This window comes from Benincasa hispida, chromosome 11 (assembly GCF_027475165.1).
Source record: "Benincasa hispida cultivar pf3 chromosome 11, pf3_genome.v1.1, whole genome shotgun sequence".
Taxonomy (NCBI): domain Eukaryota; kingdom Viridiplantae; phylum Streptophyta; class Magnoliopsida; order Cucurbitales; family Cucurbitaceae; genus Benincasa; species Benincasa hispida.
Genome location: NC_143488.1, coordinates 3,922,972 through 3,944,435, shown reverse-complemented (window position 1 = coordinate 3,944,435; position 21,464 = coordinate 3,922,972). Strand labels below are relative to the sequence as shown.

Below are 21,464 nucleotides of genomic sequence, written 5' to 3'. Positions count from 1 at the left end.
ATTGAGTGGGAGGTTATTAGAAGTTTTTATGGTATCTGTGAGATAAAAAGAAAATTGTTTTCCAAAATTAGTAGTTGATTTGTTCGGAAAAATCTCACGAAAAAGGCTATCAAGTAAAAGTGTTTTTCCTAAGTGATAGCCGTTGAGAGCATACACGATCGAGCTAAGAGTTGACTATACGATAGGTACTCATTGATCGTTGCTATACGATCGAGTAGCAAATTCTATACAATAGGATTCCGTCTTCTAAACGATCGAGTACATTGTCTATACGATAGACAGTCTTCATCTCCCACTTACTCGATCGTATACCTCTTGTCTTCCTCAATCCAAGATCATACAGAGCCCACAACTCCTGGATTCTCACACCGAGAATACCAAGGTAAGACTTGTGATGGTGTTCTAACTCAGTTCGTGGATCGAGTTGAACTCGATTGGGATCGAGGCTCATTCAGACATTCATGGAGGTCGTGTTATATTCTTTGCATTCGAGTGTTGCTTTAGACGCATAGGAAATCGGTCAAGGGATACTTGAAGAAGATTTCTTCAAAGGTACGCATACTTTATCCCTTGTATCATCTTGTAGCATGCCGTAATTTATATTTATGCATAATTTGTTCGTTTCCGTTTAAGACTGTAATTGTTGTGTTAATTCTGAATGGGATTTGGAACGATCCACTTTCGCTACTCATGGAGATTTCTATTTTAGATTTCCTTCAGGATGATGTTCTTCGATTGATGGAATCCTATTCGCGCATGGCCTACCAACACATATTGCTATGGTGGTAGGATAACACATTCCATGTACCCCGATGATTTCTTCCATTCAGAGATATGTCCCATCAAGAATATTGGTTCTACGTAGGATGTGATGGGGCATGGGTGTTCAAATGACCTGACAACCTGAACAACCCGAACTACTCAACCCAAATTAGAAAGGTTGGGTTGGGTTAGTTTAAATTTTGAGTTGGGTTGGGTTATTATTATTATTATTATTATTATTATTGAATTTTTTAGGTTAGGTTAGGTCTCAGGTTGGGATTTTGAAAATTTCGGGTTGACCCAACCCAACCCGAATTTCTAATATTAATATTAAATATATATATATATATATATTAACTCTTAGGGTTTCTTCTTCTCCACTTCTCTTCTACTTCACGTCCAAGACCTTCAAACTTCAATCTCTTCTTTAATCCTCAACAGTCAGCCCCTCAACGACTCAACCTCCATCATTGTCGTATCGTTCTTGTCGTACCAATTCAACCGTTCTTACCATCTCTGTCGTACCAATTCGACCGTTTTTCTTTGTCTTTGTGACCGTCGCTATCATACATTCTTTTCGTCGTACTCGTACCGTCGCTGCTGTACCGTTCATCTTCGTTGCCGTTGTACCATTCATCTCCGTTATCTCCACTTTTTTTTTCTCTGATTCATCTCTAAGCTTTGCCATTTTGTTTTTAAATTTCACATTTCGACTTCTTGCTTCCTAAATTTCAGATTTCCAAGGTTTCAAGATTTGTAAAAATGTATTTGTGTGCTTTGTTTATTTTTTTGTTGGACTGCTGGTGGATTTTTTTAGTACTTGTGTTGGTGGTTGTTTTAGATTTGTCTGCTTGCTTTGTTTATTGAATGTATACACTGAATAATTACAAATGGTCTTAGATTTTTTTTTTTTTTTATTATTTTTTTTTTGCTTGATGATTGTTCTGTTTTGAGTCTTTGACTATAGTTTCTCGATTTTTATAGATTATGGACAACAGTAGTGGACATCTTAGCCAAACTAGTCCTAGTCCTAGCTCTAGTCCTGCTCTTCCTCATGTCGTAACACAATTGAAATTGGGAATTCAAGTAAACCACCACTACCTACTAAGAAGAGACCTAGATCTACTAAGATAACCTTCACTGTATGGGATCACTTCACAAAGTTGGAAAAAAAATAGTACTAGGTGCACGTACAATTATTATGGTAAAGAGTATTGTTGCATTACTACTTATTGTGGGACTAGCACATTATGGAACACTTTAAAAAATCAGTATAAGAAGTATCCATAAAAGGAGGAAGAAAAAGGACAAAGTTTTTTACCATTCAACCTTCTAATGATGGAAAATGTGGTAGTAATTTTGTGACTACATTTTTTAGTCAACAAGCATGTAGAAAAGTGTGTGCTAAGATATTAATTGTTGATGAATTACCATTCAAATTTATAGAGAATGAGGGTTTTAAACATTTTTGCATTGTGTCTTTTCCTAAGTTTGACTCTCCTTCAAGAGTAACAATTGCTAGAGACATCTATCAACTTTATCTTGAGGAAAAAAAGAAGTTGAAATCATTTTTATTTAGTAATTCTCAAATAGTCTGTCTTACAATTGACACATGGACTTCATTGCAAAATGTTAACTACATGGTATTCATTGCACACTTCATTGATTTAGAATGGGTTTTGCATAAAAAAATTTGAACTTTTGTCAAGTTGCTAACCATAAGGGTGAGACAATTGGCAAGGTCATTGAGTGTTGTTTGTTAGAATTGGGGGTTGATAAAGTCTTTTCCATAACTGTTGATAATGCAAATTAAAACGATGGGGCTATTTTGTATGTTAATAAAAGGCTTAGAAGTTGGAAAACCCTAGCTTGGAAGGTGAATCGTTACACATGAGATGTTGTGCTTACATAATTAACTTGGTTGTGAATGATGGATTGAAAGAAATGCATGATTCCATCGCTAGTGTTTGTAATGCTGTAAGATATGTAAGATCCTCTCCTAAGAGATTGATAAAGTTTAAAGCTTGTGTGGAGCAAGAGAAAATAGAATGCAAAGCTCTTGTTTGTTTGAATGTGGCAACAAGATGGAACTCTACTTATCTTGCTTGAGCATGCACTCAAATTCGAGAAAGCTTTTCAAATATTAGAGGAAGAGGAGCTGGATTATCAGGACTATTTTGTTGAAGATAATCATGGAAAGAAGAGGGTAGGGCCACCAAGTAATTCCGATTGGAAAAATATTGACGTGTTTGTCATATTTTTTAAGGTATTATATGATGTCTCTATGAAGATAAGTGGTTCTTTATATGTGACTGCAGATTCTTACTTTCATGAGATGTGGGGTATTAATGAGCTTTTAATTTGTTGGAGCAAAGAATATAACTCTATTTTACGTACTATGGTTGTAAATATGAAGGCAAAGTATGACAAACATTGGGGTTCATTTGAAAAAATTAATAAGCTTGTATTTCTAGTTGTGGTGCTTGATCCTCGCTACAAATTGGATTATATATGCTTTTGCTTTGAAAGTGTTTATGATGATGCTATGATTAAAGCTCTTGCAGATGGGATTGAAGCTTATTTGACGTGTTTGTATAATTTTTACAAATCACAAGTTGATGGCTTTGGTGATGATTTGAGTGTCTAAAATTGTGTTTATGAACAAGTTGAATCAAGTGATAGTTCAAGACTATTGAGTTCGAGAATTATTGTTGAGACTGACCTGAGGGGTCTTGTATTATCACGATACAAGAGAAGAAAAGAAGAAAAACATACTTTAGAATTGAGGAATGATGTGGATTGATATTTGCCTTTGTGAAGAGCTTAGTGATCATTTTAATGATTTGAGTTGGTGGAAACTAAATGGCTATAAATACTGAGTTTTATCAAAAATTGTTCAAGATGTTTTTGTCGTTCCAATGTCTCATGGCTTCTGAATCAACATTTAGTACAGGAGGAGGATTCTTGATTCTTTAGAAGTTCATTATCACCTAAAACAGTGGAAACTTTGATTTGTACACAAAATTGGATCCATGGCAAAACATTTTTATTAGATCTTCCTCCACAACTTGAAGAAATGGAGATTTGTGAACAAATTGAGAGTGGTAAATGGTACCTCCAACTTAATTGTTATTCACTTGTTGCAATTTATATGGCATTATATACCTCTATATTATTTTTCTAGATAATATCCAACCCTCCATCACAACACAAAAATGAAACTCTATGGATAGATAAGTTTCATCGTAAGTTGAATACTTATATGATATATCTGTTTTATTCTTTATTGTTGGTTTATTTTATTTGAACTAACTTAGAATGTTTTTAAATTTTAAGGACTGAGTCGAATGCTCGGGATGCTACTAATTGTGGATTTAGAAGTTTGGTTCATAGTTTAGTCGTTGGTTGTCATTATGTAATTCTATGGAGAACTTATGTGGTTATGTATTGTATTCTATTAATTTTGTACTTTATATTTGTGGCTAACTATGGATTCATGGATATGTGGTTTCACAAATATGGATATATTGTACTTTATGTTTTAGAAATTTGATTCACGGATATGTTTGTGACTATGGATTATGGATATGCCAATTAATGTTTAAAGACTATTTTGCATTTATATTTATCTTGAATTAATATTTTTATAATGATTGGGTAGTTGTAAGGTTTCTTAATCTACCAAAAACAAGGAGGAAAAAAAACACAACCCGACAACCCAACCCAAATTTTAAGGGTTGGGTTGGGTACCCTATTTGGGTTACTTGGGTAGCCAATCTGACCAATCCGAAATTTCGGGTTGGTCTAAAACCTAACCCAACCTGTATACACCCCTAGACTCCACGTTATATGCTTTATTGCAAAGCGTATATGGGTTAATATTTCTTAATCTTGAGCGACTATCGCATGAGAGCATGGAATTTCGAAATAGTCGGACTCTTTGCATGTGCGCTTACGGAGGTGTATGTCGACAATCCCATCCTAGTGACCATCCTTCACGATGAATATAAGACAGTTGATTAGGCTTACGTGGTACCATATACCTTTCTCGAACTCCTCAACCACACGAGTTTTCGCATAATTCGGATATAGATATGTACAGGTGAACCATTCGCTTCTCTGTTTGAAGAACCAATGCTATAATTTCTCTCGTTTAAGCAATGATATAATTGGCATCTTTCACGCTTCAGATGTGATGGAATTGAAGCACTCCGCACCCTTTCTTGTCATGTTGTCGTATCATTTCGTATGCTGATGAACCCGACTCCAAGCTTCAAACCAACGTTCTCAAGATAGCGTGTAAAAGCCCCATCCTTGAGTTCATGTAATTCTTCCCAATATATATGGAATTCTGATCCTCTGAACGCTCTTGTCGCATCATAGAAAATCGTGAGGATCACACTGTCCTTGAAGTGTGTCGTTAGATTGTTCTTCAAGTGATATGTACATTGTACGGATAAAAACCCTAACGCAGTAGAAAAAATCAAGACCCAACTCGTAATTATTTTAGATTTCAAAATGTCAGTACACTGGAAAAAGGTATAGAATAACACAAAAACCTAAAAATCTTAACCTACTATAAAATTTAGGTTAAACATACTTTAAAAGTTAAAAATTTAATCCTATAGAGAAAAGAAAAAAAAAAATACTTACTTTTGTCGATGACTCGAATGAAAAACACTAATTCCCCTTTATGATGAATTTATGAACACCACCAATTGAGAAACTCCCTATTCTCTGAGAATTTACAACATTTGGTTTATGGGAACCAATCTCAAAATTGGAAAAAACAGAGAGAATTTTTTAAAGAGCTTTTCTTTTTCCATAACCCTTTAGTGTTAAAAAAAAATCGTGTTTTTTTTTTCTTTTTGCAGGTTTTATCAACCAATGGAGAGAGAGGAAAACATTGGAGCTATCTCACATTTCTAATAACCCCCTACGTAGGAGTTATTTATTTGATTAAATAAAATCAAATAATTAATTTAGTTGATTAATTTAAAATAATTAATAATTAATTAAATATAATTTAATTAATAATTTCATTTAAATCATATTTAAATGAGCATCTCTCACATAACCTATAGTTTTAATTCAATTAATTAAATTAAATTAAATAATCAATGAAAAAGGAAATGCTCTCATGTTCATTTTCTTTTGGGTCAGGTGGAACTCCTTAAGATGTCTATGTGGGTCCTCACCTACAACGCTAGAGAAAGAAGGAAGTAAGTGAATCAACCTAGATTTTTATTCAAACGTACTTGTCGCCTCGGGGTATGTGATGCATAACGATTGTTGCATAGTGTCAGGAGCAGCAAGCTCTCTAGGCGTCTTCTCTTGTTCAACCATTGGTGGTTTTTCTTCTTTGGACTTTTTGTTTGACGTGTCTTCTACATGAAAATGATTTTTCTGCCCAACTTATTCTCTTCTAATTCTCATCTCCTCTTGATATATCTCTACAAAGTATAACAATTTGGATCCCTCAGGAGAGTCAGTCATGCACCAATAGAGGAAAAAAGATTAGCAAGTAAGAAACTATATGCCTTTAATAAAGAAATCTATTGGCTCCCCAACAACGATGCCAGTTTGATTGTCGCGAAATGGGTATTGTAAATCCTTCCTATTGGAATAAAATAAAATTTCGTGCCTTACTCTAAAATGGGCAGTAAAGTGAAGTTCGGAGTCGAATCTGCAGGAAGTCACAACGATTTCTTAATAAAAAAGCTTATAGTACATAGTAACCGAAAAGGAGGTTTTTTGTTTGGAATTGTTGCAGTTGAAAGTAAATTTTCATGGAAATAAAATGAGAATAATAAAGAGAGAGATATATTTTGTGGAATTCAATATTGGATAGATCTAGCTCAGGTTCGATCTCATGATGTTTTCCCAATTAGATTAATTGCTCATTGAACTCCAGATCAAACATGATTTGCTTAAGCCTAGCCAAATTAATTAGAATCCTAATTAACCGTCTTAATTACCTAATTAATCAAAATACATAGAAAACAAATCAGCTCTAGACAAATTGACTAATCACATTAAGTTTTAGGGGAATTGTTAGGATGAATGAATTAATTTCCATCGTTTAATTAACCCATTCGATATGAATTCTATCTCAATATTGATTAAAGCAATACTTAGAGTGGTCGACTTCACAATTAAGCAAGTTAATTTAATCTTTTGCTTCCTATGATTGATTACCTTAATCAAGGATAAATCTAAGCATGGAATAACATCAACAAGCATTAGTTGTCAATCAATACATGAAAATATCATTCATAATCAGAAGATTCAGAGTAGAAGTCCTTATACAAGAGAGTTTGAACAATGCAAATGAAGAACAAGTCTCACAAATAATGTAAAAAAGGGAAAAACTATTAAACCCAAGCTAGAAGAGATACTTAGCCTCTAATCATCCTCAAAATACAAGAATCAAGCTTTAAGATGATAAAAATGGCTAAAAACTAGTGTTCACGGTGGAGAAAAAAAGAAAATAGGTCTATAAGATGAAAAACGATGTGATCCCTAATAGCACAAAAAATGTGTTATCTCTCTCCTCTTAATCCCGAGTCGTTAGTCTATTTAATGAGCTTAATTGTTGATATTCTAGGTCTCGGGTGCATAAGAGGTAGAGTGAGACGTTCGGTGGGAAAAGATGATAAAACGACCAAGTTTGGAGCTAAAATGCACTTAGGGAGGAAGAAGGCTAAGAGTTTATGAAACTGCCCCTAAAAGAAGTGTAGCTACATTCTATAGAGCATAGCGTTATGCTCAGTAGCCTCACTTTTGGGAGAAGCAGGGGAGCATAGCTACGCTAGGTGAAATGTAGCATTTCACTCAAAGGAAATAGCCTCGCTTTTGGGATAGGCACTGGAGCGTAGCGACGCTCGAGTGTAGTTACGCTCCAAACTTTGACGGAGATGCACGACATGCGCATGAGAGCATAAGGCCTCAACATTGCTACACTGAAGTCCTATGTTGCGACAACTAGAAGACCAATATAGTTATGCACGATTGAGCGTAGCTACACCACGAGCCTACTATAAAACCTTTTATTTGCCCAATTTAAAAAGGATCACGCCGTTTTTCTACTTTCTGCACTTATATTCTTCTCCTCTCCACTGTAAACATTAGTTTTATTCAAATTTTGTCAACATTAACCCCAATAACTTAATTTTGAGGATGATTAAGGGCTAAGAGGTAAGAACTTAGCTTGGATCTTTTAGTTCATTTCCATTCCTTTAGCATTCTTGAGACCTTGGTTTGTAATTTTGCTAAGATTTACTGATATTATAAAGATTTCATCTTGCATCTATTTTTCAATCTTTCTTTCATGGAAATATTTGACAAATTAGTCGTGTTGGTTTGATTGATTGTTTTCATTTAGCCTAATTTGTAATTGTTAGGTAGTTAATCACCAAGAAGCAAAGATTAAGTAAGGTTGTGAAGTTAATTAGAGGTTTCAATTAATAAGCATTCTCTTTCTAATCTAGATGAATCTCACCTCGAGCAATCAATTAAACGGTGGAAATTGATTATTCGACTTAGCATGCCCTTAAGCTTAATGCTAATTATTTTACTATTTACGAGAGGATTATCGCTTAAACTTTAAAATAATTTGATCTTACGGACTGGCATTAGGATTCTAGGTGAGTTGGCTAAGTTTTAGTTGGAAATTTTCATGCCCGTCTTATGATTAAGTCTGTGATAGAATTATAAGGAATGGGAAAAACTTGACCGACTCAAACTAAGTGTTTGTTTAATTGATTAATTCACATTCATTTCACTCAACTCACACTTTGTGCATTCAATTTACTCCATACCATTTTATTTCGTGCAATTTACGTTTATTTAGCATCACTAATCACAACCCTCCCTCGGTTACTTCCTATAAGCTTTGAGGTTTAGAAATCTTAACAGCTCTCTGTGGATCGACTCCATACTTCTCTTTGCTATATTTAGTAAAGTAAGACATAGATCACTATCTGGCTAGGATCGTAGGGTTTTATGATGGCCTATTAGCAACAATCAAATTGGTGCCATTGTCGGGGAGCCAAAAGATTTATTTATTAAGAAGTTTGTAGTATCTTGCTTGCTAATTGCTTTTCTCTTTTGATGCATGACCAAAGCTCACAAAAAGTCTACACTGTTATATTTTGTAGACGTATCTCGAGAAAAAATTAAGAATTAGAAGAGAAAGAAGAAAGCAAGTTGGATAAGAAGATAACATCTGTGTAGCAGACACCTTATAAAAAAAGTCTGAAGATGAGAGTGTTCCTAAAAAAGAAGAAACAACATCACTCATGGCTAAGCAAGAGAAGAAGTTGAGAGAGCTTGCTGCTCTTGACATCATTCAACAACTATTGTGTATCACATACCCCGATGCGATCGGTACGTTTGAATTAAAGTCCAGGTTAATTCACTTACTTTCATATTTTTCTGCCCTTGCAGTAAGAACCCGCATAAACACCTCAAAGAGTTCCATCTCGTGTGCGATAGGATGATGCCAAATGGAGTAACTCAGAAGCAGTTAAACATGAGGGTATTTCCCTTTTCCTTTAAGAGGGATGCAAGGATTGGCTATATATTCTGCCACTTGAGAGTATCTCATCCTGGGAAGAGATGCAAAAGAATTTTTGGAGAAATTCTTTTCAGCTTCGCGTGTTACGAGTATCCAAAAATAAACTTATAACATCTTGCAATTTGAAGGGGAAACACTACATGAGTATTGGGAGCGCTTCAAGCGGATATGTGAGAGATTTCCCCATCACTAGATCTTGGATCAACTATTGGTATAATACTTCTACGAGGAGTTGCTGCAAAGTGATATGAGGAACATAGATGTCGCTACGAGATGAGCCTTGTGTTGGGTTATATATCCTAAAATTCGCAGTTTGTAATCTTTAAACTTATTCTATTTGCAATAAAGTTGGTATTGAGATTTATTCAATAAAGTTGTTATTAAACATGTAAATTGCACTTGTAATAGCCTAAATCCAATAAACTAATGAATCTCTGGCTATAGCATGAATACTTCAACTTTATGTAGAGATATAAAAGAGGACCAAGTTTGAGTATATAACCAAATCAGCCTATAAGTATAAGGATAAGGTTGGGTACCTTATCTTGAGAACACTATAAATGCAGCCCACTTTGTATATGATACAAATGATGTGTTCCCAAAATCGTTCATGTAGAGACATGTGAGTAAGAGCATTCTATGCAAAAGATGTTTGCATAAGATTGGACCACGAAATAATCACTTTTCTTTATAATGTCGTTTACTATTATAACTGACTATTTCAACTTGATGACCTAAGGTAACTCTATCTCAATCTTGAGCTAACTATAAACTATTGTTTATTTGGGATTATCCTTTAATCTGTATGGGTGAGAGTGGCTCAACATCGCTGATCAATAAGCCTCTTATCTTAGGGGTAAGACCGAATAGATAGTTGGGGACATAGTCTTGCAAGATAGAATTTTCTCCTATCCACTTAGGGGCCACACCCTCTCTATGATTGAGAGGGACTCAGTTTATTGATAGGACTATAAATCAATTGTTCATTAGTGGATTGGTTGAGACTTAAGGAGCAAGATGTATCACAGGGGTAAAACGGTAACTTTGACGCAATTGTGAATATAAACAACCTGTAAATGATTGACTTACTGATCATGGTTAAATTAGATGGATAGAAATATATCATTCTTGTTTCTGTTAGGTTTGTTGGTGGAGAAGAGTTTGATTCGAGTGAGCCAAATCCTCCATTCATCCTGTTATTTAGGGAAATTTTCTGATCCCTTGTACTTTATCTTCTATCACATTGGAAACATGCGAGTTTCAAAAGTTGGGGGTGGGGTGTCGATATTTGGCATTTATTTTTGTGATATTATAGTTTGGGTTCCTTAAACGCTGTGCTCGGACTATGTTTGATGCTTGCTTTTTGTTTGCCTTGTTGCTCTGTTCCTTTCTATGATTAATCTATGGCACACTTCTATGAATTATGTGTGCATGAGGATAGGTTGGAAGAAAGGATTTACGATTTTCTAGACATTTTTTAAAATGTTGCTTCACCTTTTTCGTGCATCTTTATGCTTTTAGCGTATCTATTTTGCCTCTTACTTACTTAGAATTGAATTATTGGGCCATAAGGTTGGTGTCACTCATAAAGGCCTTAATGACGGGCATTAGTTTTTCTACCGTTCAATTTAGTAATGCATGCTTTGAGATGTAGTCAATTGAAGTTATCATTTACAAAAAAAAAAAATAATAATAATAATAAAATAAGGCAAAAGAAGTGTGAATAAGAAGAGGTCTAATCCTCTTTCTCAAATGTATGACTAACTTAGGGCAACTACAACACCCATAGTTTCCCTTTGAACTAAAGTATCATAGAGGAACGAGTAAGCTTAGGCACTCTTGAAGGAAAGTTGAAATGTCTTCTTCTCCCACTTACTATGAACACTTTCTCTATTCACCTCGGTATTGACCCATGCAAACACTTTCCGAAGGGAGGCTGCGCCCAGGTGACATAAGCCGAGCATGGATCTCACGATGTGAACTCTTAAGGACGTGAGAGCTAAAAAATTGATATATCCCATATATCATTTTCTCTCACTAAAATGTTATACCATTTTAGGGTTTTATTATACTTGGTTAAATTCCGGCTAATGAATCTATCTAAGTCTATGCCTATTATAACTCTTATAATAAAGTCTTTACTTTGATGTTCTAGGTGAATTAAACCATTTAATTAACCTAGTAATATTGCATACTACCATAACTAAAGTTAATTAAACTCAAGTTTCGGGTCAATTTTCAGGTTGGAGGTGTTCTATAAATCGTCATCTTGAGTACCCCCAACCTAGACAGAACTTCACTGGTAGAGTTCGCTTATAACCTAAAGTCTTGTATGTCCTACTTAGTCATATTTTAAATCTATTAAAAATTAGGATTTAATTTTAATCTTATTAGAATTAATGTGATTTAAGGTCTAAATTAATTTTGAACATTTTAAAATTAATTTCAATTCCCTAAGATCCTAAGTTTTCATGCAACTCTTTATTATAGGTTGACGGTTACTAAATATTAGTTTTATAACTATTACAAAATTAATTATTAGCCCTATAGTCATGTTTTCTATGTTTTATTAATTAACAATCAAATTTTAATTAATAAGAAAACCATATTACATGCATTTCATGACTTTAATATAATAATTATATTAATTTATGGATGTCATATATTGGTATTGGTGTCCTAATTCTCCCAGAGTCTCGTTGTTTTATAAAGATACACGTTGTTCAATGAATAAAGTAAGTGTTATTTAATTTTGACATTTACTCATATCCAATAAACAAAGCTCATTGGTTATTTTATGTGAATTTAAGCATGTATATGTGATATACAAGTGGATTATGTCTTAAGTGATAACCTAAATAGGTCTGTAGTATAAGGATTAAGGTGGGATACCTGATCCTGGTGACACTATGGATACGACCCACTTTGTAGAAGTTTGCAAGTGTTGTAAACTACTATAGATGGTAGATCTTGACCATTCATGTGGAGATGTGTGAGCGGATGTGTCCTATACAAAGAGTTTGTATAAGACCTAGACTACGAGATGATTAGACTCTGTATATAATGCGGTTAATACTAGAGACTTATATCTCACCTAAACGACCATAGGTGATACGACCTCAATCCTGAGTGTTTTGGGAACTTCTACCTTTGAGGGCAGTCCTTTGATTAGTATGGGTGAGAGTGGCCAGATTGCCAACTCAACATGCCTACTTTTTGGGGACTTGTCTGATCTGGGAGCTAGGAACTTAATTCACAATATGGAATTCACTCTTTTCCCAAAGTAAGGATAAGTAGAGAGATTGCTCCCTTAAGGGCTGATTTTGGGGCTTGAACATAGTGGTCATGGAAGAGAATACTCAGTCATAGTAGGACTATGACTTATATTCATTAGAGGGATCAGTAGTACTTAAGGAGACAAATGTAACTATAGGGACATAACGGTTATTGGCCTAGCTATACTTATGAGTAATCTAGGAAGGGTTGTCGCACTGCTGATTGGTTAAGATGGACACATAATATATTTGTGGTAAGGAGAGTTCAACTGTCGGTCTTTAGTGAAGTGGCTGACAGTCAATGGATGGTGGATCCCGTGACTAAAGAGTTTAGTCAGTTATTCACGTACCGTTGGAGCTTCGAGCTACAGGTCCATAAGGTCCCCTTGGTAGCTCAATGGATTCAGTTGAGGATCAGGTCTTGGTGTTGATTTGAAATGTTCAAATTGACAAGAGGTATTTTGATTATATATGATATAATTAGTATAATGTATGAGATACATCTAGTGAAGGATTGATGTAAATGAGATTTACATTAAGTAGCATGGAATAGAAAAAGAACTACGGTTTATATGTTTCATGAGATGAAATATTAAAACTATAGGTTATAAATATAGTATGATAAGTTGGTTATCATTTATATTTATAATAATATTAATTATTGGATAATTAATTCTTTTTCTTTAATAACTAATTGAGTTGGTGGTTATTGAATTCATGGTAACCGTGAGTTTAAAAGAAAAATAGTTTTCCTTATTTTAGTAAGATTTACAAAATATTTTTCATAAAAAGTTTTGAGATTTCTCTCTCGACGAAAAAGGGATCTCATGGTAGTCGTCGAGTAAATACGGATTTACTATATGACGGTTGGGCGAGCCAAACGATCATGCAGTGGCGAGCTAAACGATCGTGGTATTTACTAAACGATTGTGCAGTATTTATTAAACGATCGCATAGTTTTGCTAGACGATCGCTTGCCCAAAGTAAACGATCGTGTAGAGTCTGTAGACGGCAGACCGAGCTAAATAATGAGCTAAACGATCGCATAGCTTTTGCTAGATGATCACTTAGCTTTATCTAAACGATTGGGCATCGACCTATACGATAGGTGATGACGGGAAATTAGAAGTCAATTTTATTCGACAACCAACTTCCCTTGGATGCGGTATGCGATGCATGTTCCTAAGATATGCGTTGATAATCATGCGTCGATGATCGTACATTGGAATGAAAAATGCGTTAATGAATGTATGCAATGACCATGCGTCCTGCCACAAGTTTTCTTGCGTTCATGTCAAGTATAACATGGACGCAAGTTTCTCGGGTAATCCGAGGTCGAACACAGGGTCTTGTAGCTATATATTTGCGGTGATTATGCATACGGCGATTGAATAAAAGAATGGAGGGGATATTGCTATGTTAATCTTACTCCTACTCTTATCTAACAGACAACGCAATGAGAATATGCCTGAAAGGTAGAGATACGATAACCTTAACATGAAATAAAGCGGGAAAATAGATAAAATGCGGAGATGTTTTCTTTGAAACCTTTAAGAGTGACCGCAAGGGCAACCCTAGTCAACGCAAACTAATGCGATCATGCAACACTCATACAATAGTAAACCACCTCCCGGTATGCATGTTACGGCTTCTAATGCTAGAACGCATGCGATGTATGTGCAGAGGTGTCTATAGGGCCTACACATAAGCCTCTAATTCTTGTCTATGCGATGATACACAAACAAGGCGACCACATACCCTCATTTTTATTCCTAGGGTGCATATGATGCAGTGTTGACAAACAGAGCTTATCTCTAAGTCTCTATCTTTTGCTTATGCCAATCTAATCTCGCTCTCTCGAGTCTAGATTCTAACCTAGCTCTCTCGAGTCATTAGGTTCTTTCTTTAGACTCTCTCTCGAGTAGCTCTAAAGAGGTGTTGGGCACAACATAAGATAAGACAAACATATGAACTTGGTTGACGCAAGATTGTTACTATCCCTAGTGAACAACGCATACCTTGCTTAATGCGTCCAACCACTAACCCTCCCGGGCAGTTGATTATTGCTGACTTCACTCATAGACAAGCAATGCGTTAGCCTATAGACAGCCATTGCAGTAGCTTCACACTAAGCAAATAAGGTTACTCACACACTCGTGCAATGCACACCTCTCGGTGGGTTGCTACATGCTTCATATTCCTAATCCACATGATTAAGTATGTAAAACCCAAGTAATCCCATTAAGTGTTGCAATGAAAGTAATGATGCTAAGCAGAGAAGATGGAAATGAAGTCGAAGGAACAGAGAAATGCATTGAAAATAGATCGTATTAATTCCTTAATTCCAAAATGTCATACAATACAATATAGAAAAAGAAAGGAAAAGAAATGACTGGCTGGAAGCAAAGCTTTGCTTCCAGCAGATGTGCGTCAAGGTTGCCGGTGGTGCCATGGATGGGTGGAAGAGCTGACTCTCTCGAGATCTAACTCCGATTGTCACTCGGAATGGATGAAGGAGATGAAGAACTCTCAGGCATCTTCTCACGCATTTTGTCTGGATCACGGGGAAAATCCCCGGTTGAGGGATAATCTTCGAATGATTGAATTTCAGCTCTTCGACCTCTATTTATAGAGTTTGGGTCGTCGATAACATTAATTGGACTGCTCTGAGTCTGACATTCGGTGCGTTTGCTCTTTCTGAACCTCTGCCACTAACGGCATGGTATGTGAAATGTCAACATCATCTTTGGATTTTCTCAAGGTAGATGCATTGATGCATTCATTCCACTACCTTGCGTTGATCCTATTAGTTACGTTATCGCGCAGCCGCAATCATTCAATGACCACATTCGCTTAATACCGCAACTCTATATGATGATCGCATTCGTTTGACGAGTGCAACTCCCATGCAATGGACGCTTACGGCTGATTACCGCAACATCTATGCATTGATCGATGCGTTTGCCTTTGCGATGGAGTGTTTCTCCGCATGGTGTCGTCTATGCGATGGTCTGGTTTCCGTGTTTGCGTTCATTTCCTGTATTGGCTACAAAAATATAACATTGAACGCATATTTAACACAAAATAATGGGTTAGCTAAGATTCGATATGCTGATCGACACAAGTTCTTGTGAATTCCTATCATGATCGACGCATATTCTGCCTAACAACCTTCATAATTCTAAGTAAAAGACCTAAGATGACATACATTTCTGCATGTCATTAATAGATCTCCGCCATCTCCCACTTGCCCAGTCATGTACGCGATCGGTGTTTCCTCCTTCGTCTGCCTCATACCAAGTCCGAACAGAGCCCACCCTTTGTATTCTTACACCAAAAATACGAAGGTAGCCTTGTTGTCAGACTCAACTCGACACCATCGAGGTTTTGTGGAGACCGTTCGTGTTGCTGAGGAGTTTGTTGCTAAGGCGATCATTGAGGACGAGTGCGAAGAGGTCGTGCTATGTTGCGTTCATGTAGATTGAGCATTCGAGGTTGCTGTTGTTCGAGCGGTCATGCGCAATGGAGTGTGGAGACGCATCTTTAAATGTTAGTAGAGTTTATCTCTTTGTTCATTTGAGTTTTCATGTTGTAATTTTTGTATGAATTTTATAACCGTTTGTTTGAAGTCGGCTGTAAATGTTATGTTCATTCATTATTGTGATTTGGAATAATCTTACTTCCGCTGCTCATAGAAATCTCATATCTGATTTCCTTCAACATGCTCAATGCAAATTGATTTTCAATTTTATTAATATAACACTTATATTAAACAATTCATGAAAATCATACACAAAACATTAATAAATATAATCCTTTGTATTTACCTAAGTAATGTTATGCATCCTGCTTATTTCATATATTTAACATATAAAAAAATATTAAATAACACATGAAATTATATATATAATACATTAATGTCATACATTATTGAAGGAACTCTTATACTAGAATACCTATGAGCGGAAGCGGATCTTTCCTATTCATTGTGACAAACTTTCCACATATACATTCAAACATACAAATATGTATTGAAAACACTAATTACTGGCATGTTTTAAAAGATAACATACAAGAGATCGAGGACTTACCAGTTCAAGACTTTCTTTAGAAATCTCGGTCTCACCGTGAACGAACTTCTTTCGCTCTTTCTTGTCGAACAATCGCCCAGCAACACCACGGTCGTCTACACGAACAATAACACACAAACAACAAGCAACGGGGATGACACCACCACTCGAAGCCCTCAGTATTCTTAGAGTGAGAATCCAAAGGTGGACTTTGATGGAATTGGTGGGGGGGAGGGGGGGAGGAGGTTATCATGTACTACGAACAAGCAATTAGGAGAAAGGGAAGACTATCGTATAGTCAGGTGCTTGATCGTCTAGGTCGGGGTACACGATCGTGTAGTAATTACTGTGCGATCATTTAGTTATGCTCATGCATTAAGCGATCGTCTAGTAAAGGTAAGCGGTCGTTTAGGAAATGCGGGTGTGCGATCGTTTAGTAGGCGGGCATTATCGTATAGGCTCTCAACACTAAGCGATACAAGACTTTCACACCGTGAGCAATTTAGTGTGTCTTTTGAAAAATGAAAACGATTTTCATTTTATTCTTAAGTTACTATAACTGAAATGGACCTCTCACTATCGCACGAATTCGGAGAAAACTTCGGTCAATTATCTCATAACTGCCCAATTAATAAAATAATGAATACAATCATATTATATTCTTAACCTAAAATTTGATATCATATATCAACTATAGTTTTTTCTCCTCAACTTGATATAAATCATATTTATATCCAATTTTCTCCAAATAATGTATCTCATACATTTAGTCAATCATATCATATAGAATCAACCAGTTCAATTATATCATATATAATCGAACTCCCTCTTATCAATTTGAACATTTCAAACTGACCCAAAAACTGATTCTCAACTTGTATCCAAGCTACCAAGGGGACCTTATGGACCTATGGCTCAAAGCACCAACGACATGTGAATAGCTTTCTAAACTCTTTAGACACAAGATCCACCATCCGTTAATTGTCAGACATTCCACTAAAGACCGACAACTGAACTCGTCTTATCACATATATATTTCTATATCCATCGAATATAACCAATCATGAGTACGATAACCCTTCACAGATGCTCGTAAGTACAGTTGGGCTAATTTACCCTTTTTTCCCTATAGTTACATCTCACTCCTTAGTACCACTGATCCCTCTAATGAACAATACAACATATTCCAACTATGTGTGAACACCTCTCGAGTCATTAGAAGGTGTGTGGCGCCATATCATTCAAGCCCTGGAATCAGCCCTTAAGAGAGCTATTTATCTACTTACCTCTACTTCTGGGAAGGAGTGAATTCCATCTTGTGTAGCTGAGTTCTTAGCTCCCAAATCAAACAAATCCCCAAAGTGGTAGGTTTGAGTCGGCGGCCTGGCCACTCGCACCCATGCAAATCAAAGGACCGCCCTTAATGGCAGGAGTTCCCAACTCACTCAGGATTGAGGTCATGTTACTGGCCATCCAGTGAAGTGAAGTCTTTGTCATGAACGGTCCTATATAACAAGACATTAACACTTCGTAGTCAGGTCTTATACAAACTCTTTGTATAGGATGCTCCCGCTCGCATATCCCTTACACGAATATTAGGATCAAACCATCCGTGACAAGTCACAATACTTGTAACTATTCCACAAAGCGGGCTGCATCCGTAGCGTTACCAGGATAAGGTTTCCCTCCTATATCCATATACTACAGTTCATTATTTAGTTATCACTTAAGACACGATCCACTTGTATGTCACCACATACATGCTTAAGTTACATAAAGACAACTAGAGATTTTAGTTTATTAGTTTGTGGTAAAGCAAATAAAACATTCATATGAGCAAAATCAAGAAGTGGAGTAAAAATCATATATTATACATCACAAGCGTTCGTACAAACTGTTTACAAGCTACAGGACACAAGACTTTAGGGCTTCAACCCCAACATTAACCCTTATAATATATCAATATGCATGAATATGTTTAACCTATGGTGGAATTTATCTAAATGACATCTATAAAGCATTTAAATAGAAAATGAACCAGTAATTTGACCCATAGGATAAAATAAAACAATAAATACAATAATTTTGCAAATTTTATCTTAAAAACAGCTTATGCCAGCTCCAAAACTTGACCAGACCAACCCGAACCAGACCCCAAAACCACGAACCAAGCCAATCTAGCATAAAACCGGACCAAACCACCTTGAACCAGCCGAACCGGATTGGACCACCCTGAATCACAGCTGAACTGCGCACAAGGCAAACCCTAACCCTCACAAAAAATGCAACAGCGTCTAGAAGCAGATTTTGGGTATTTCTGCGATCTGTTCATCCATTTTTGCCTAAATTGGTCTCGATCTTCACTGTAAATAGTTTTTATTCTAGACATAGACTTATAAAATATTCAATTTAATGATAATATGCCCAAAAATGCAAGGGCCTTTACAAAATGATCAAATTAAACATGTAAATTTAAGGCCAAAATTATCGTAAAAATTCATTTGCAAACCACATTCAGAATGCAATTCAAACCACCAAACCAGTACAAATTTTGAAATTTCTAAATTAATTATACGAGTTGGCTCTGATACCAATTGTAGGGATAAATGCAGTGGATAGATCAAGACCTACTCGAAATCAATTGAGAAATTTGAAATACCAATACACCGAGAAAATTATATAATAGAAAAGGGAAAATCTAGAATTTCAGCATACTGTAAAATTAGGTTAAACATGCACTAAAAAATAGGAGTTCAATCCTACAGAGAAAAGAAAAGAATCCTTACTTTTGTTGATGACTCGAATGGAAGAACGCCAATTCTCATTTGGGATGGATTTCACGAACACCGCCAATTGGGAAACCTCCCTAATCTATGAGAATTTTGGTATTGGTATGTGGGAACCAATCTCAAAATTAGGGAAAAGCAAAAGAGATTTTTTTATTTTTATTTTTTTTATCATAGAACTCTTCTATAAAGTTTCGTTCTTGAAAAACTTCTGTCCTTCATTCTTTTGCAGGTATTTCAACCAATGGAAAGAGATAGGGGAAACGTGGAGCTATCCCATGTTTTAGATAACTCCCCTACGTGAGAGTTATTTGATTTAATAAAACCAAAAATTTAATTTATTTAATTAATTATAAATAAATTAATAAGGAATTAAATCTAATTTAATTGATAATTTTATTTTAATCATATTTAAATGAACATTTCTCACATAACCTATAGTTTTAGTTTAATTGATAAAATAAAATAAAATAAAAATTAATTAATCTTCTAATTAATTAATTATCACATATTTAATTTAACCTACATGTGAATCACATTAAATTGTATTTCTCTCATAACCTATAGATTTAATGTGCATCTAATACACAATAATTTTAACCTATAGTTTTAGTATGAACCCAATTCATATTAAATTAATATTTAAACTCCTTCAAATATCTAATTCTCTCATAAATTAATTTTGAATCATGTCTAAAATTAAGTTTATATTATAAAGTTTAATTAAAATATAAACTTTATATTATAATGTATCATTATACATTATACTATTTTCCCAAGTGAATTTGAACATTTCAAACTCTATTCAAGATATAATTTTTGCATAGGTCAATACCAAGGTGAATGGAGAGAGTGTTTATAGTAAATGAGAGAGGGGCGTGTGCCAACACATCCTGCAGTCTCCTTCATTGGTTTGTTGTAAAGTTTCATGTTCGGCCTTGAGGTACCTTTATTTATGTCCCCCTACGAAAGACATTTGCATGAAATTTTACACAAACTCCAGAAATGGATAGGATTACTTTAGTTTTTGCTTCAATCGATTTTTACCTACGATTGGTTTATTGAGGCGAAACTCTAGAATATAAAATGAAAGGTTACACATACAAGAAACTGTTAAGAAAGTTAATGGTTTCTTGATCGAACAATGCTGATTAATTTTTATAGAAATAAAAGTTATTCTGATGTAATGATTAATTGAGATTGTCTCAATCCAGTGAAGAGGTAACTGATCACCATACCGTGGCTTTTATCCTGACTCATTGAAACATCATTGTAAAATTGGATATTACATGGGGTTCATTAAAATTTTGCTAAAATTTGATTGGATTCAATTGGGTAATGCCTCAATAGCTAATATAAATAATTTGTATGGTTTCAACAATCTTCGAAAATGACTAGCGCTACAATAAACCTTCTAAGTGCTAATAAATTAACTGGCGACAATTACACGAGTTGGAAAACACAATAAACACTGTGCTTATTATCGATGGCCTAAGATTTATCCTTGTTGATGAATGTCCCCAAATACCTAATGCGAGAGCATCTCAAAATGTTCAGGATGCATATGAAAGATGGGTCAAGGAAAACGAAAAGGCTCGAGTGTACATACTGGCCAGCTTATCTGAAGTATTGGTTAAAAATCATGAACCCATGGTCACTACATGCGAGATCATAGACTCACCAAAGAGATGTATGGATAACCATCCAAACAACATAGACATGACACTCTAAAGTTCATTTTCAATGCACACATGTAAGAGGGGTCCTTTGTGAAAGAACATGTTTTCAACATGATGGTTCATTTTAATGTTGCTAAAATAAACAGGTCTGTCATCGGTGAGGCCAGTCAAGATAGCTTTATTTTGGAAACTCTATTTGAGAGCTTCCTTCAATTTCGTAGTAACACTGTTATAGACAAGCTAGAATACAACCTGATCACCCTTCTTAATGAATTATAGACTCACCAATCCTTGATGAAAGTCAAGGAAAGGGA

At 35.3% G+C, this 21,464-nt stretch overlaps 1 protein-coding gene across 1 annotated transcript; it reads left to right on the top strand.

The window, feature by feature from the left end:
* Positions 1 to 2,833: 2,833 nt before the first annotated feature.
* Positions 2,834 to 3,409, top strand: LOC150032326 (zinc finger BED domain-containing protein RICESLEEPER 1-like). The gene has a single exon (XM_090306717.1). The coding sequence runs from the start codon at positions 2,834 to 2,836 to the stop codon at positions 3,407 to 3,409; it is 576 nt and encodes a 191-aa protein (XP_090162843.1).
* Positions 3,410 to 21,464: the final 18,055 nt, after the last annotated feature.